This window comes from Eptatretus burgeri, chromosome 7, assembly GCF_056783735.1.
Source record: "Eptatretus burgeri isolate ZD-2024b chromosome 7, Ebu_testis_v1, whole genome shotgun sequence".
Taxonomy (NCBI): domain Eukaryota; kingdom Metazoa; phylum Chordata; class Myxini; order Myxiniformes; family Myxinidae; genus Eptatretus; species Eptatretus burgeri.
The window spans coordinates 104072043-104091278 of record NC_140967.1 but is presented as its reverse complement, the minus strand read 5'-3'; the positions used below and the strand labels follow the sequence as shown (position 1 = coordinate 104091278).

Sequence of the window (19236 nt, the reverse complement as noted above, 5' to 3'; positions counted from 1 at the left end):
ACTTAAGGAATTGTAGAAAGTACAACAGAGGGGATTGGTTGGGAAGATGTTTCCGAAGAGATAAATCAACCCGCAAGCTCTGGCAGAGTACATAAGTGGAGGGGCATAATGCTTCTCTCCTCATAGCTGGAGAACTTGTGCAACGGATCCACGGAGAGACATCCGGCAATGAACTGCATGGTGGAGCCTCTGTAAGGTTCATCTTCATCATTCCCGTTGCTCCAGCGATCAATGGTATAATTTTGGTACTTCCGATTCCAGGATCTTTTCACTTTCTTTTTGAGGTATTGGTATTTGGTCATTTTCTTGATTTCTGCATTGCTTCGGCCAAAATCACTGGGAACTAATACCTCAATTAGCAATGTCGTTTTTTTTTTTGTTTTTTTTTATACCCAAGTACTGTTTCGGTTCGCAATGCTTTGTTTTCTATGTTCACGCTCGATGGGATCACCAGGTCAAATGTGAGCATTACTTCCTTATTCTCAATCATCACTTTTGGTTCATGTTTCCATGAGTTTTCTTGGACTGGGATATTGAAGTTTTTGCAGATGTGTCAGTGGATTACTCAAAAACCCCCGTTGTGCCACTGTGTGTACAGTTGTTGTGACATGAGTTCTTTACATTTCAATAGGAGGTGATTCATGCTTTCTGTTTCTACCTTGCAGAACTTACAATTGTCTGATTCAGTCCTGTTTTTTTTTTACTTAAAGCCATTCGTGTCGTGTACCTGGTCTTAGGCATTGATAATGAATTGTTCTCCATCCCAGTTGAGCTGACTTCTTCTTAGCCATTCCAACGCGCCTTCTTTGTCTCTGCCCAATCTCTCCAACTTTTTTTCTTTTCTTTTTTTTTTCTTTTATTTATTTATTTTTATTGTTTCTCCCAGTTGTCGGTGTATATCTGCTGATATTTTGCTTAATATTTTTCTTTCGTCTTTTTTTTTATTTTTTTATTTTTTTTAACTATTATTGGGTCTATATCCGTTGCTGTTTCGCTTTCATGCATGACATCTTCCATTTGCACCTGTCTTTGGGAATTTTTGCAAGGAGGGTTAGGGATACCATCTCTGGCTTGCTGTTTTCGTGTTTGCGTACAAATTGGATTCCGAGGTCTGTTGAGCTTTTCACATATTCAGCCAGTCCGACATACGTCATTCTGTGCACTCTGTTGCATTCCAGCAGGCCGCTGCTTCCTCCTCGTCTCGGCAGGTCCATTCTCAGAATGCACTGATTTTTGTGGATGGTGAGGAGTTTCCTTGTTTTGACACCTAGTTTATTATTCCTCAACGCCTGGTGTTGGCGAAATTGCGAGAGTGGTGGGCTTGGGATCCTAGGGTCCTGAGTTCAAATTCTGCTTGGTTGTTGAATTAATACCAGGTGGCGTTGACTCTCACTGTCATCCTTCCCAAGTCGGCAAAAATGAGTACCAGCTTGCTGGTATCCTGTGTCAGAGTGGTGACCCGTCCAGGATTGTGCCCAATAGCCCAGGAGACTGCTTCGGCAGCACTAACTCTCTGCACAGAGTATGGTCCCAATGGATGGATGGATTATGCTTCAGCTGTATTACAATACTGCTATTGCTCGTTGGTTGATGGCTTTGATTTTGTTTCTCGGGGTGAGATATGTTTTCAGGATCGACCTCATTCAACGCAAGTATTCTTTGGCAATTGTTTTCCACATTTGTTTGTGACATATTTGGTGGCCCTCTTCTACTCCGAGGTATTTGTATGATGCTTCATTGTCGAGATCCTGTATTGTTGTATCTGTTGATTTTTATGTTGTTTGTTTTTGTTGAGTTACCCTGTATGATTGTGCACTTGGCACACTTATCTCGGCCAAAATTTCATTTGAATATCGTCAAAGTACCCTTTCACTAATTTCAGTTGTTCTACCAATTTTTTTCATTGTTTGGTGCCAAGAGTTTTAGATCATCAATGTACAGTAGATGTGTCAACATTCCTGTCTCTCTGGAAGTTATCTTATTGAACGTTAGGGTGTATCCTAACGTCCAATAAGCTCGTTGAAGAGGTTGCTCAATGGGTCCAAGGCCAGGCAAAATAGGAGGGGTGAAGGGTTATCACCCCTGAGCATCCCGTGAGGTATCTTCACTCCTAGTATTTCGATCTTTCCTTCCGAATGTTGCGGTATCAATGTGGTGTTCCATACCTCCACTGCGTTCTCAATCAGTTTGATTATTTAGGGGTTGATCTTGTACAATTGCATGCATTGTATCATCCATGAATGTGGAACACTGTCAAAAGCTTTCTTTTTGTAGTCTATCTCGACTGTGGACATTTTGGTTCTTCTGGTTTTTCAGTTTTTGAGTATGGCCTTGTTTAGTAGTAGGTGAACTATTGTTCCATAGAATCTTCTTTTACATCCCTTCTGTTCTGCCTCTCGGTCTCCTTACGTTAGGTCGTGGATTATACACATCATTTCGGTGGTGATTCCCGTCAGTTTGTATGTTGTTGGTAGACAGGTTATTGGTATATACTTGTGAAGTCGTTAGATTTCCTCTGAATTTGGGAAAAGGAAGGTGTTACCTTCTGTGAGCCATTCATTCATCCATTATCTCCTCCCCTTGGATAAGCTTATTAAATGCTCAAGCATAGTGATTGTAGGAAGAATTTAGTTCCTTTAGCGAGTAATTTGGAACTCCATCCGGCCCTGGCCTTTTAAAGTTTGACATTTTTTTTTGAAGGTGTATGTATGTTAGCTTTTCAGTGTGTCTTCTCCATAACTCCAAAACCATGAAACATAGCAGCCTGAAACTTTGCATGAAAAAAAAACTAAGGGAACTCCAAGGGAGGACGTGAATTAAAAAAACAAGGTATTTGGGGAAATGTGAGCACCCCTTTTGAAGATAATTAACTCATCTCATCATGAAAGCCCGCTCTCCCTCGCAGGGGTTTTTAGCCGCCATTTGTTTCGGCCTGCTCAAAAATTCCTTGCCTTGGACCCAACGTGGTATTGTCACTGACGAAAGCAGATAATCAAAATCTGTCTTTGGATTTGTGGATCGGAACATGTGGACTGATTATCTGTCAAAATCTGGAGTGAAATCTTTCCCCCTCCCCCTTCCTCTCTTTCCCCCTCACCCTTCCTCTCTTTCCCCCTCACCCTTCCTCTCTTTCCCCCTCACCCTTCCTCGCTTTCCTCCTCACCCTTGCTCGCTTTCCCCTCCCCCTTCCTCGCTCTCCCCCTCCCCTCCCCTCCTTCCTCGCTCTCCCTCTCCCCCTCCCCTCCTTCCTCGCTCTCCCTCTCCCCCTCCCCTCCTTCCTCGCTCTCCCTCTCCCCCTCCCCTCCTTCCTCGCTCTCCCTCTCCCCCTCCCCTCCTTCCTCGCTCTCCCTCTCCCCCTCCCCTCCTTCCTCGCTCTCCCTCTCCCCTCCCCTCCTTCCTCGCTCTCCCTCTCCCCCTCCCCTCCTTCCTCGCTCTCCCTCTCCCCCTCCCCTCCTTCCTCGCTCTCCCTCTCCCCTCCCCTCCTTCCTCGCTCTCCCTCTCCCCCTCCCCTCCTTCCTCGCTCTCCCCCTCCCCTTCCTCTCTCCATCCTCGCTCTCCCCCTCCCCTTCCTCCCTCCATTCTCTCTCTCCCCACCTCTCTTAGTATTCCCATCAGCTGATTCTGGTGAAGTGGTCCATGTATGCCATTTTGTTTCCATTCACTGCGAATCAGTCTTCCGTTCTGTGAGAATATAATGAACATGACATGATTACATGGTATTTTGGTGGAAAAATATGATAAACCATTGACATGGGGGAAAGACTGTTTTCTTGATGGCCAAATACAATGTAAATGCAGTAACTGATCTATTTCATTGTTATTCTTTTTCTTCTTGTAATCATTTATTTTCTTCACTCGTTCCTCATGTTCACCGTCTATCTTTTTTCTATCTGGATTTCCATAATTTTTTTTACCTTCATCTCCATCTTTTTATCTACTTGTTGAATTTCTCTGCCCATCTTCATTTCCTTTTCCCTTTCTCTCCCTTCCTCCAAATTTACTTTGTGGACATAGATTATGTTGCATGAACAGAATGGTGAACTACAACAAAAAAACAAGCATCTAATCTTCATCTTGGATTCAGGAAAAGTTTGATAAAGTGCAAGAAGAGCCACAGTGTTAACTTGAAGGGCACTCGGTGGAGCGCATACCTCCGCCACGTAATGCCTGATCTACGAGAACATATCGGGCCCAATACATTTTTGAAATATCATGTTAGATATTATTTTTGGCCCTGTCTCTAAATGTTGAAGAATCACTTTAAAAAAAGTAATTATCGTTTCCAGATCTGGATTCTGATCTTCACCAAAATTGAATCATTTCGTCCTTGCCACACACCCAACCTGTCCACCAAGTTTCGTCCGAATCAGTCCACAACTTTTTGAGATATCCTGCACACGAAAAAACGAACAGATATAATGGGGATGAAAACAACCTCGTTCACTTTCGCTGGCGGAGGTAATCATATCCTTATTGGGAATAACAGACATTCCACACCTGCTGTGCATTTCCCACCGCACGAGGCAATGACAGACATACAGTCATGACATTGCTTCACAAACGCAGTGAGTCATCAGTGTGCGTGCTATTCTTTGAATGGACCTTAATTTGGGTGTCTCCGTCTGCTATCATTAGTTGGTGTATGTTAAAGATCCCACGGTGTCCTTCACCAAAAAAAGGCGAGCTATCACCAGCATACCAGCCAAATTACAAATTCCTGCCATGATTCACTGCTGGGAAGGCAATGGTAAATCACACAGCATCACCGTTGTTAAGTAGTCAAGGATGTTTTATGTTGTTTGTTTTTGTTGAGTTACCCTGTATGATTGAGCCAGAATTGAACCCTTCTTTTCCTCACTCAAAACTTTTCTTTTCAACTCTTTTGGCATGGTCAATAGTTTTTTTTTTTTTTAAATTCCAATTACTTTTGAGGTACTACTAGCACTGTTTTGCAATCCAGCTGGTCCTATTGCAAGAGGATAGTGATGACCACAGCAGTGGTTTTTATACTTTTCCTTGTTAAATAAGATTTGGTTCAGGTGATCACCTAATCAGTACCTCAGCAAGTAGAATGAGGTGTGCCTGTGTTGGAATTCAACAGACACTGGAATGGAATGGCTGCCATACATGCAAAGATGCTGATTTAATTTTTTTTTGGAGTGGTCTCATTTTTTTCCAGAGATATATATATATATATATATATATATATATATATATATATATATATATATATATATATATATATATATATATATATATATATATATATATATATATATAAATATATATATATATATATATATATTTATATATATATATATATATATATATATATATATTTATATATATATATATATATATATATATATATATTTATATATATATATATATATATATATATATTTATATATATATATATATATATTTATATATATATATATATATATATACTGGTGAGTACCAGTGTACTGGGCCGGTGTATACCTCGGTGAGAATAGGTGTACCAGATCCCTGTGTCGTAAGAGGCGACCAGGGTTGTGTCAGGAAGGGCATCCGGCGTAAAACATGTGCCAAATCACGATGCGGATCATAACGGATGATCCGCTGTGGCGACCCCTAACGGGAGCAGCTGAAAGAAGAAGAAGAAGATATATATAATATATATATATATATATATATATGGACTTTAGGGGTGGGAGGGCGTTAATGCCGGCCAGGTACCTTGGATCGTACATAATATGAGAAACAAGGGAATGACATTTTCAAAATGACGTATGAATACTAAATGAGAACTTTTGCGCATGTGCTGTGTGTGTTTTCAGTGACTCGGTTCTGCTCTTTCGGGCACTTTTAATCTGCCGTAACTAGGGTTGGGTGTGTGACAAGGACCAGTTGATTTGATTTTCGTGAATATCTGGATCCGGATACGAAAAAACAATTTTTTTTAAAAGTGATTCTTCACTATTGAGAGATGGGGCCAAAAATGATATGATATTTCAAAAGATTATGGACTGATCATGACAAAAGTTGGTGGTTGAGTTGGGTAGGTGACAAGAACAAGCCGATAAGATTTTGGCTCAGGTCTGGATGCAGATCTGGCCTATCAGTGGGATACAAAACGTGTCAGCCTGGCAGAGGTGTGTGCTCTGCCGAGTGGGGTTGTCGTTCCCCTTGTGGCCCTGGAACGAAACAAAAACTATAACGGCACTCTTCGACATTGTGACGTCGACTGATATGCCTCCACCTACATTATTACATCATTATACATACTTGAACAAAGTTTTATTTAAATCCCTTCAGCTGCTCTCAAGTATCACATTTTACCTGACATGATCTCTGACCTTTGACCTTTTACCTCTTGATGCTGGAATCTAATTACTTCATCTTTGCATTATAATATACTAGCGATAGCCGTGCACATGCACGGGATAGCAGTACAACATATCTGGTAGCAGACGACAGACCGTACACGCAGAATGACAAAAATACGCATTGTGCAAAATGCAAGTGGTACTATGGAACGCCAAGACTTCCCAAACATTGTCGGCATGTCCGCTAAGTGCCACAGCAATTTCATAGGGATCGTGTGATGGCGAGCCGAGTTTTTAGTGTGCAAGCTTCGTATTATAATATAGATACTTATACCAAGTTTGGTTGAAATCCCATCATTGGTTCACAAGTTACCATAGCAACAGAATTTTTACTTAATGAGACCTCTATCCTTTCACCTCTTTTTCCTCATCATCTAATCAGTTTATGTATACATCATTATACACACTTTTACTATTGTACCAAGTTTAACTTCGATCCCTTCAGCCGTTCTTAGGTTGGCGCGATAATGAAAACGTATCACGAACAGACGGACGGACAACCTAAAAACATCATGCCCTCGGCACTTTCGTCAGCAGAGGCATAAATATATTTATAACAGTCCTCGCAGCTCCCACCCCTCCTCCTTTCCTCCTCCCAAACATGACTAATCGTAAATCTTACCCTGTGAGAATACAAGCCCCAGATGTGATCTACCAATCACTGTTCAGAAGCACCCTAACCAGATATGTTATCTTCTTCAGGGAAGTCTACCTGGTACATCTCACTCTATAATCGCTGGAACAAGATTTGTATATTTTCATGTCACAAAGATGTTTTGTCGGAGTCATTTTGAAAATCCCGTAATAAGCAACCACATGGAGTATGGAATTTGACCATTAGGTCTCAGCATTGTGAAGGGTGTGAGATGGTAAGAGGAAACAGACTGATTACCAAGGATGGGAAATACATTCTTCCACACAGTGCCTATGGCTTGTAGCATGGTATTGTGTACACTGTGGTCCTAAATGAGAAGAAAGCTTAGAAATTGAACCCAGTTTTAATAAGATAAACAATCTTAATGTTATATAATGCCCAAGTTGTCAGTGCTTTCAGAAAATGTATACTTTGCTATGGGTCCTATGGATATAGTTACTTACAAAGCATGTTTTTTTAATCCAAACACAGGCTATTTTTTCCATTTTTATAACTCATTTTTTAGAAATGGGTTACATGTATGATTGTATATGTTGTCCAAAATGGTTGAAAATGCATTTTTTCTTTGATTATATATATATATATATATATATATATATATCATTATACATAAGAATATAACAATTCCTCGAAACAGTACATTTCTTATGACCTTCTGCATATCTTGGCACCTTCAAATGTGTAAAATCTCAGATTTAGCAAAATTTCCCCCAGTCATAGTGAAGCTTACAAAATCTTATTCCATAAATTTGAAATGCATCTGATAGAACATCTTAAATAGCAATTTACTTCTGCATAAAGTGATGATTTAAAATGGCAAGTTTCAACATGGATCATTACTACCAGTTTTTAGGTTCACTTCCATAATTGGGTCAAAAGTGTGAGGAAGTACGTAACAAATTGCATTTACCAAGCTGCTACAAAATTACTGGAAGCTATAAGTTTGATTTTTATAACCATAGAATAAGTTTACCAAGATGGCCCTATGATATAAAAATCAATACCAAAGTCCAGTTTGTGTTCAGTATACAGAACATCAAAGGTCGTTAGGAAGTACGTAACGTTTTTAAGAAATCTGCACTTTTAATCCTAAGATGTTAGTTTGGTTCATCACAGCATGTATTTCTATGGTTAAGTTTATGTGCATATATATTTATGACCTGAATGAACACTGATCAATTTGTTAATTTCATATGACCTTAACCTCTTTGCTCAAGGTCAAATATCAGGTAAACCAAATATTCTCCATATATGTGGTTTCCAATTAGTGTATAGTTCATATCTAAGCCATCAGACCAATTTTAGAATGATATGCGTGGTTCCTTGATACAGATAATTGATACTCTTTGGGTCTATTTGACCTTGAACCTGTCAGAGCAATAGAAAGAGGAAGAATTAAGCTCTGCCCAAATAGATCCTGAATCCCCATGATGTTGGCTAACAAATGATATGCAAAACTTAATCATACAATAACTTTCATTTTTTGGTCCCCTGTGTCCTAAATGTGTACATAATACCTTGCTACAAGCCCTATCGAATGTCTACATCTCCTTTCAAAATTTTTACCTTTTGTTTCCTTATAGCCTAGAATTAAATTACATTAAATCAGACTTTTTCCACCTTTATTTACACATTGTAACCCACAACTTCCTCGTGAAAAACAAATTCTACAAATTTCAGAAAATTAAAAATGCAAAACTAGAATATCTTGGTTGGTTAAGTGTCTACCAGATGGTACGGCAGCGGGTGGAGTCGTCAGCAAAGAGATACAGAGGATTTTCCAGAGTCAGAGAGATCATTGATGAAAACCAGAAAAAGAATAGGGCCCAGAACGCTACCTTGAGGAGCTCCAGCCTGGACAGGAAGAGGGGATGAAAGAACTCCATTTGGGGCCACATGTTGACTGAGACAGGAGAGGAAGTCTGCGATCCATGAGTGGAGATGGCCTTGCATACCACAGGAAGAGAGTTTGGTGAGCATGGCAGGGTGCCAGACCGTTGCAAAAGCGCACGATATGTCGAGGGAGATGGCTTTGATTTCATGTCTGGCATTGAGGATCTCCATCCATTGTTGGGAGAGCAAAAGCAGGGCCACATTTTCTTTTATCATCACACTGAAAAACCACGTCTAATTTTGGAGAAATTTGCCTCCACAGCGAGATACCTTTGTGGGGTTGCAGTGCACAAACCGCTCATCACACCTGGCAATGCACGTTTCCGTGTCAAGTGGTGCAAAGAGCACAGGCAATGGACCACCAACAACATACAACACAACAAGCATTTTAAGGCCATTTTCCCCGCTAAAGCGGGGGTTAGCCTTGTGGACCCCATGACAATCTTCTCCACTTTACCCTATTTCCTGCATCTCCCCTTCTTAATCCCCTTGCCCACATGTCTTCTTCCACCACCTTTAGCCAAGTTTTTCTTGGTCTTCCCCATCCTCTACTTCCTACTACACTCATTTTCAACACTCTTCTCAACCAGTCACTTTCATCCTTCCTCAACACATGACCCAACCATCTCAACCTGTTTTTCTTCACAACCTCCATCACAGACTCTATTCCCATCATCTTCCTCAAGTCATCATTTTGTCTTCCTCTCTCTCAACGATACTCCGCACATCCACCGAACCATTCACATTTCGACCCTTTCTAGCCTTTGTTGCTGCTCTATGTTCAGTACCCATGTCTCACTCACATAAATCATTGTACTCCTCACACATGTAGCATGCACCTTTCCCTTCAGCTTCAACGACACTCCCCTCTTTGTCAGCACGCCACTCAGTTCCTGAAACTTCTTCCATGCACATCTCACTCGAGCAACCGTTGAAGAGTCTGATCCACCTTCTCCATTCAGCATGTCTCCAAGATAGCGAAATGTTTTCACATCTTCCAGCTTCACACCATCTCCAAGATCCAACTCAAAAATACCTTCATCTGCAGCTCCCTTTATGGACCACCAAGCAGTGGAGCAATGCAATATGGTCAGATGAATCATCCTTCATCTTGTACTTGACAAACTGAGGAGTGCATGTGTGGTGCCGACCCAAAGAAGTCTCCAACCATGAGTGCTTGGTTCCAACACTGAAGGGTTCTGATGGTTCTGTAATGTTGTGGGGTGCATTTTCCCGGCATGGTTTTGGTACAGTCAGTACCATTAAGTAGCGATTGGCATTGACTTTGCCTTCTAAGGGAAATGAGTGGTCATCTTCGTATCAAGTTGCAGCAGTCTTCCAGGATGTGTGTGTGTGTGTGTGTGTGTGTGTGTGTGTGTGTGTGTGTGTGTGTGTGTGTGTGTGTGTGTGTGTGTGTGTGTGTGTGTGTGTGTGTGTGTGTGTGTGTGTGTGTGTGTGTGTGTGTGTATATTACAAAAAAATTGTAACACCTGAGTAAATGAGGGACACAAAGTATCTTGAATGCAACGGTTTCCACACAGGTGGGGCCCATGTGTTAAATTAGCAAATATCATTCTTTGGGGTCATTCAAATCTATATTCTTTGGGGTCATGTATAAAAATGCTGTATAGGCCTGGTTGCCTATAATTATGGCTTTCTGAATAATTTATAATCTATTCCTAAATTTCACATATGCTTCTGTCCCATGACTACAAATCTTTAGGGCTGATGCACTGCAATTTTGGAACACGTGCTTTCACATCTTCATCGCTTTGAAATGTTCTCACCCTGGTGCTCCTTCAGTGGTCCAAAAAGATGGGAATGCACAGAGACAGATCCGGACTTGGGGGTTAGTGGAAGGTTTTAGGCATTTGCTTTGTTTGCTCCCATCTTTGGGTTTTTCGGAGTGTTTTTGCACAGCTGTGCCGTCACTTCATACAGGTGTAGCCCAATGTTGCTATGACCAACCAACAAACAAGGCTCAATCATTTTCCTATACAATCGAAGACAAAGGGTGCAGGTTAACCTTGAATCGGTACCTTGTGCATAAACATTATATAGAGTTACAATGTTTGTCGTGTGGTTTTTGTTTCTCTTCTTGAGTGCTTGAATGGTGCTGATTTGAAAATAAAGCAAATGTGCTTTGTTTCTAGATGGAACTTTCCTCCATAAACAGTGTAACGACAGCCTTGCGTGGATTGCAGTGCATGGTGACGGCTGTGAACAAGGTAACCCAATCCGTGTTACTGAGAGCTTTTGGGATTGTGGCCCTGGAGCCTGCTCATTGTGGACAAGCAAAGTCGAAAATCTTTTTGTCGAGTATGAGAATGGTTTTCGCACACGTCTCGCAGTGTGATTGGACAACTTGAAAAAGTTAATGCAGCATTCTTCATTCCATGGCTTTTCAGATTGACGATTCATGCTATTTTTGTGATCATGACCATGGTTGCCCTTCATATGTTTGTGACATGCGAACAACCTGGGAACGTGAATTTGGTTCTGGTATACAGACGCGCAGACAACAACCACACTCTGAGATAGTAAGCAGTTTAGCTTATTGTCAAGGAAGTTGTGAGAACACCAGACCACTTGCTAACCTCAGTTTTAGTTGCAAATTTGTAATTTGTTGCAGGGTGAAGGTGATAACTTGCCTTCTAAGAAACTGTGGGATCTTGAACAGTGCCGGTCGACGGATCCTCGGATTTAACGTCCATCCGAGGGACGGCGCACACGTCGATGCCTCGCCCTGTACGGGAAACACCAGGATGGTAGTTTGCCCGTAGCTCGAGATTCAAATCCAGGCTAGACAGCTTAAAGGCAAGTGTATGTGTATACCTCTAGGGCCTCGGTCACACTGCCAGTCTATAATCTTTATTGTAACGTGCTGATTTATATTCGTATAAATCAGCACATCACACCAAAATGTCCAACAGTTTCCACATGTATCTCGTGTATAGTCATAACTGGCACATGTGTTTCTCGTGGTCTCTGTGGAAGTCGTTTCGCTTTGGACCATCGTGAACATGTGATCAACGTCGAGTATCAATTGCAGTTTGCTCCATTGTTGATTAACCTTCTTTAGTGAGTTGCACAACCTTAACTTACATACAGTCCTTTTTTATTTCCATTCCATTTGAGAGAAAAACAAAACTTTTTTTTTTAACCCGTTTGTTGCAGGACCTGCACACTGTGAAGGTGAATTACGAAAATCTTACAAGTACGTCTTGTTGTGTGTTTTTGTTTTTTTCCAGTTTGACAAGCATGTCTGATTAGCATGCAGATTGTATACCATTCGTGAGTGAGTAGGATAAGCATCACCTTTGTTGAGTCAACTTTGTGTTCCTTCTGTTTAACCCACAGGAATCAATACAGGCTGGGAAATTTTCTTCAAGGGCCCGAGGAGGTGAACTGAGACGGCAGATGGACACTTTTTCTTTCTGGTCTCTACTGTTTCATTATTTTTATTTTTATTATTATTATTTTTTTCTTTCTGAGGTTTGTTTCATGCCTGAACATGAACTGTTGGTGAGTCTGACTTTGTATTTGCATTGATCTTTGGACAATCGTTCATCTTGAGGTTCAGTCTTTAGCAACTGTTTTTCTTGAAAACTGCCAATGTGGGGAAGTATTTACATTTTAATGCTCCTGTTTTGCCTCGTTCCATGTCTTTCTTGTCAAATGAGATGTGATTGAGTCATGTTGTGCCAGGTTTTGAAGCCTTTCATCCCTAAACTATTGGTACAGCCTTGAACAATGGATTTTGTACATTTAGAGGCAATACGAGTCTCTCAACCACTTTGTGAACTAACTGGGGGTTATATACCCCAAATTTCCCCATTTCTAAGCACTCCCTTTTCCAGGTTATTGTGATCCCCCCCCCAATCCTCAACTCTTCGTGTTGGTTAGTTACTTTTTCGTTTTATTCCCGCTTTCCCCTTCCTCTTCTTGCTGTGTTTCCGCTTGTGTGCAGCTCGTTCATCCCCATGTCCCCCCCCCCCCCTTGATCTCACTCTCACTTCTACTCTGCTGTTGGTGTTTACCCCCTTTACATTTGTTGCATTCCATACTGCTCGAGCTCCTCCACAAGCCTCGACCATGTTTCCAAAATAAAAAGTGATGTGAGTAACTTTGAGCGTGAGCCCTTCATCAGAGTAAAAAGCCTTTTTTGCTCCAATGACGAAGAGCGAGTCACTCAAAATGTCAACAGGGCTTCACTAACATTACTCAGTACCACAGGCATTCACACAAAGGCTAATATCCCATAATATACAACTACCTTCATCTGCTTTTCACCATGTTGTCATGAAAACAAAACTTTTAACACAGGATCTCGGCTCATGTAAGAATGTTGTTACCACCCTTTAGAAATGTTATCACCTTTATAATCCGCACGAGACGCGAGTATTCAGATTTGAATAAATTCCCTGGAATCTTTTTCTCGTCATCCATGTGATAACGCCGTTGTAAGAAACACAATTAACAAATCTGCCTTCCGTGTGACACGTTATTTTCCTCTTTCCGCTCGCTTTCCTTCATTTCAACTTGTTTTTGATTTGCTGCAAGTTGATTATTTGATAAAATGCTTCGACGTCATGAAGGTCTACAGAAGATCTTTATTTCCTTTACTGGTTTGTGGGCATGTTGTGAAATGGTCCAATTATTTATTTATTTATTTGGAGCATTGTTCTGTATCACATTGTTCATCATTCTTTTATAGTTTGGAAGCATCATGTTTAAGTTTTTATATCTGTATAAGCTTCGGATTCATTTGCATTTATAAAATGGAAAATAATTTGGAAAAAGTGATGGGTTTATCAAAAACACGTTTTTCAGCGAATGACGTGGTTTAAGGAAAGTTGCAGGAGTTTGGGATGTTTGGCAAACAAGAATGACCTTTCATCTCGGCTGCCCGAAGGCCATTATGAGTCATCCATGATGTACAAAGTTCTAAAGGCAGATTACCCCCTCGTTTATTGTCATTGATGAACCAGCTGGGTTCTTAACATGTCATTCATGTCATGGCAATTTTCTTGAAATGATATTCTGGAAACTGAAACTTGATAATCCAGATCCATATTTGAGTTTGAGCCCCTGTCCTTCCGTTAAATAACATCACGTGGGTTGACTCAGCCTGTCATCCTTCCAAGGTTGGCTGGAAACGGGGGCGCTGCATCAGCGGCACGTTCATGTTCCCAGTAATGATGCAAGCAGCAGCCACAGGCTGCATACAAAATGATGATCCAAATGCCTTTTACCGCTCTTGTGTGCACGTCCAGTGTCCTCACCCATAAGGTTACTACATTACCTGAAGCAAATAACAAGCTCAAAGAGAAATGTCTCTGCATGTCGCTTGCAAACAAACCTTGCCAGTGCGTCACCGTTCTGTACCAACCTTAAGCTCATGTTAGTACTTGTGGGAGAGAGGGGTGGGTTCTCTAATTGCTATTGAAACGCCACAATTTACAGATAAATATACCATGCAGCTTACCATGAAAATAAATGTCTAACACCATTCCTCCTCTGTACAAGCTAATGGTCGTGACCCGCACAGGGACATGCTCAAGTTCACTCAAACCTCAGCGCTCTGGGCTGTGACTGTCGCAGCACGGCTTCTCAGCATGTTTAAACTTTCAGCCTTCCTTTGTTGAACTGACTATTTTTGGAAAAAGTTATTTGCTGATCATCACCACGGATATTGACTTCAACCCACTGGGGATAGGGAATATGTGCTTTGACTTTCCCATGACATATCATAAAAATTAATAAAAAAACCTGTCCTGTTCACCATTTAAACTTGACCCCGTCTACTATAAGATTTTATCACAGGTTACCTGGGTGAAGGGGAAAAATAGGTATCAGCTGGTACCAGGAGCAAAAAAGCCCAATACGAATTCAAAACAAAATATAGTTTCTAATTTCAGAACAAAAAGAATAATAATGGGGCAGTATATACTGGGATTTAGTTTTAGGAAATTTTACATTCTATTGCGTCACCCAAAAGTCAAGAGCCACAGGGTTAATATAGTATCTATAAATAAAAAATATCTGTAGGACCACTGGATCTATAGCTTATCTGGACCCTGACCTAATTTTGTAACCCAACTTTGGTAGCATTCTGACTGGTGGGTCTGAAAAAGAAGATTAAAAAAATTAATTAATGCAATTTTCCCAAAAGTTGGCCATTTTGACAATTCCGGTCACGTGATCAGCATGACCACCGCAATTTAACATCCTTACCCTGGCCTAATGTTGGAAACCAAATTTGGTAGCATTTTGACTGTTGGGTCTGGAGAAGATTTTTGAATAAATTTATTAAGTCGGCCATTTTGACCTACTTGAAGTCACGTGACTGGAACAAACTTTGCAATCCCATTTACCAGTCAGGAGTGGAACGTTGCTGCCAAATTTCAGCCGGATCGGCCCAGCGGTTTGGCCGGAGAAGTTGAAATGGGAAACTGACGGACGGTGCACGATGACAATACCTTATCTGGATTGCCATTTCCAGATAAGCAAAAAATATTTCTTAATCGTAAAGAGAATGCATTTCTTAATTGATTACCTGACATTGGCTGATTTGACATTTGAATCACTTTGTGAACTACATTTGCCAAATTTCTTGAAGGTGTTAAGTGGTGCAGGGAGTGACAAAGCTCAGGCGCAGCAAAGAACTGTCCTCACGGAGCATGATACGACAAAGAACCAGGCTTCAACACGGAGCACGATACAAAGAAGAACATGTGTGCCTCATATGGGGCATATATTGGACGAAGAACCGCAACTCTCATGATATGATGTTGAAATGAACCCCTCGGACGACACGACGAAGAACCGTATCTTGTATGGAGCATGATACAAGCAAAAACCACACCACATACAATATGTTGGATCTTCGCACAGATCACAATTCAAAAAAATAGGGGCAATACCCCTGGGCGCTCACCTGGTCGTGGCTGGATAGGAAAACCAGGGAGCCATTGGTAGGCGTGGATAACCAACAAAATATTTAACGGAGAAGAAAGTAAATACCAATGGATTATTTATTTATTTATTTAATGCAGTGAACAAATTTTGCTACATCATGGGTTATGAGGGTTGTAGTCAAGTTTCATCAAAATTATGTGTGTAGTTTCTGAGAAGGGAGAAAATACTTATTTGGGGGGGGGGCAACCCCAACCTCCATAAACCACCATTGACCCCACCTTTTTTAATGCTGTGAACAAGCTTTGGTACATCACAGGTGATTAAGGCTGTGGTCAAGTTTCTGAGAAGAAAGGAAATACCTTTTTTGGGGGGGCAACCACCCCTCTCCCCACAAACCCCCTTTGACCCTGATTTTTATTACAGCGCGTGCGCTGTATACAATTGCACCGAGTTTGAAATGTTTGTCAGGTCAGGTTAGATCTGTGACCTGCTACAGGTACCATGTAAACCTGTACTAACCTGTTCCATGGTCGGGTTGTCGGCGACTAAACCATCTCCCCCACCAGGTTTTCTGGTGAGGAGGGTGTTTGGATATGGACACCCAGCAGGATTAAAAACAAAACCTGTCAAAGGGCGGAGGAGCTCCTTGTGAGCCAGCGGCCATCCATATCTAGTGCCCAAATGTCTGCAGACGTCCTCCTGCAGTTGGGTTACTTTTTTATTAGGAGGTTGGTGGCAGGATTTGCACTCCGGCCACCGTAAAACTCTTCATTCCGCAAAACGCAAAAAAATCTGAAAATCCACTTCGTGGGAGTCCCTCCTGTGCAGCTTCCCTTCGCAGGGCAGCTCACCGTATGACGGGATTGGGGCAAAGCCTTCGTGACCCCCAATCTTTGATAGGAGGGAAACCACGGGTAACATCCCTGGGTCAGATTGCGGGAGAGTGTGTCCGAGTTGTGCTGAGGTGTCGTCCACCAGACGGCGGTCTCCTTGGGTTAACCTGAGGCGGTCCCTTCGGGTGGGTGCCTGGAATGTCCTATCCCTAAGAGAGGATGATCACCTGTCTCTGTTATCATCTGAGCTCAAGCGTTTGGACATCGGGATTGCAGCTCTCTCTGAGGTTCGGAGACCGGATTGCGGCGAGATAATGGTGGGTGGTTACACCTACTATTGTTCTGGTCGCTCTGATGGTTACCATACCCAAGGAGTTGCTGTCGCTGTGTCCAATAAGCTGACCCCAATGATAATTGAGGTAACACCGGTCAACGAGCGTATTATGAGATTAAGGATTCGTCACTCCTTCGGTGTCATTTCCCTGGTCTCTGTTTATGCTCCGACTGTGGCGAGTGATCTCACCGTGAAGGATGCATTCTACACCACGCTCGAGTCTGTGGTTGATCAGTGCCCCAGACGAGATACACTTCTAGTCTTGGGGGATTTCAATGCATCGACTGGAACTGATAGGGATGGTTATGAGGTGTGTGTTGGTCCCCATGGGTCAGGAACTATGAACCAGAATAGCACCAAGTTCCTTGACTTTGCAAGAAGTCATGGACTTAGGGTGGCTGGTTCATGGTTTCAGCGCCCACAAGCTCATCGCTGGTCTTGGTATTCCAACGCTGGCGGTGTGACAAAGGAGATTGACCATGTCCTCATTGACGGTCATTGGAGGATGATCCAGAACTGCAGGGTCTACCGGAGTGCATAGTTCCTCAATACTGACCACAGGCTTGTTGTAGCAACTCTAAAGCTGCACTTTAAATCCTGGACAATGGTACCATCCCAGTGGAGGCTGGATGTTGGAAGCTCAGGGATGAGAGAGTAGCTAAGGAGTTTGCGAACAGGCTGAGTGGACACTTGGGGGGTCTGGGTGCTTTGGGGGGTCCTGAAGAGTTGTGGAGTGCCTTCAATACCACCATCCTTGATGTTGCCGGTGGATGTCTTGGAACTCACCGCAGGGCAAAGAAGAATTTTGTCTCAAGGGACACTGGATACCATTGACCAGAGTCGCAGGGCCAGGCTGAATGGCAGAGCTGAGCTGTTCAGGGAGCTGAGGCGTAAAACTGTACGTGCACTGAGGGTGGACAAGGAGGCCTATGTGCGAGGAATCTGTGAGGGGGTAGAGCATCACCTGTGGACAGGTGATTCTCGTCCCGCTTACAGGGGAATTCGTGCATTGCGTTCATCCAAGCCCATCCCTCGGAGCACTGCAGTTAGAGCAGAGAGTGGTAGGCTCTTGACAGAGCAGTCTGAAGTGAAGGCCCGCTGGGCCGGTTACTTTGAGCGGTTGTACCAGGCTGATCCCCCAGCTGTCGAGTTGGACGTCAAGGGTGTTACAATCCCCGTTGCTGACCCTCCAATCAACTGTGGTCCACCTTCGCTTGTGGAAACACGGGCTGCGGTGAACCGTTTGAAACGGGGCAAAGCTCCAGGGATCTGTCATCCATGCTGAACTTCTCAAGGCTGGTGGAAATGCTGCACTCGTGTCGTTGCATGCAGTTTTGTGCTCTGCCTGGAACACAGGCATCATCCCAACTGATTGGAAGAGGGGCCTTGTTGTTCCTCTCTGGAAAGGGAAGGGTGATCGCCAGGACTGCAACAACTACCGAGTGGTGACGCTGCTCTCAGTGCCGGGCAAGGTCTTTTCTCGGATAATTCTTGATGGGGTTCGCCACCATATGCTTGAGCACCAGCGTCCAGAGCAGTCAGGCTTTACATCAAAGAGGTCAACGATTGACCGTATCCTTGCTCTTCGTGTCCTCACCGAACGCAGACGAGAGTTTCGGCAGGGGCTGCATGCAGCCTTTGTTGATCTCTGTAAAGCGTTCGATTCAGTGAATCGGGTTGCCCTCTGGAGGATTCTTGGTCTTCGTGGGGTGCCACCAAAACTGATCGATCTGATGTCTGAACTCAACTCTGGTACTGAGAGTGCTGTGAAGTGTGGTGGTACCATCTCTGACTTATTTCCAGTTGTTACTGGAGTTCGTCAGGGGTGTGTACTGGCCCCCACACTTTTCAGCACTTGTATGGACTGGATTTTAGGGAGGATGTCAGAGAGATCAAGCTGCGGTGCATCGTTTGGGAATGTCAAGATCTCGGACCTTGATTTTGCAGATGATGCGGTCATCTTTGCGGAGACTTTAGATATCCTTTTGGGGGCCCTCGAGGTGCTGAATGAGGAGTCGGAGCCGCTGGGATTACGGGTTTCTTGGGTCAAAACTAAGATCCAGGCTTTCGGTGACATCTTGGATGCTGTCCTGTCTGTGTCTGTTTGTGGTGAGGATATTTAGGTCGTGGAGAGATTCACTTACCTTGGCAGTCATATTCATGTCTCTGCTGGCTGTGAGTCAGAGGTCCATAGATGTCTGGGTCGGGCCTGAGGAGTCATGGATTCAC

General features: G+C 42.7%; 1 protein-coding gene across 1 annotated transcript in view; it reads left to right on the top strand.

The window, feature by feature from the left end:
- The window catches only part of MRPL3 (mitochondrial ribosomal protein L3), a 100184-nt gene extending 86831 nt beyond the window's left edge, over nucleotides 1–13353 (top strand). The window contains exons 10-12 of the mRNA XM_085890102.1: nucleotides 11073–11147; nucleotides 12097–12136; nucleotides 12280–13353. Coding sequence (XP_085746228.1) covers nucleotides 11073–11147; nucleotides 12097–12136; nucleotides 12280–12326 — 162 coding nt within the window. The 3' untranslated portion in view covers nucleotides 12327–13353. The remainder of the gene's footprint in view (nucleotides 1–11072; nucleotides 11148–12096; nucleotides 12137–12279) is intronic.
- The last annotated feature ends 5883 nt before the right edge of the window (nucleotides 13354–19236 follow it).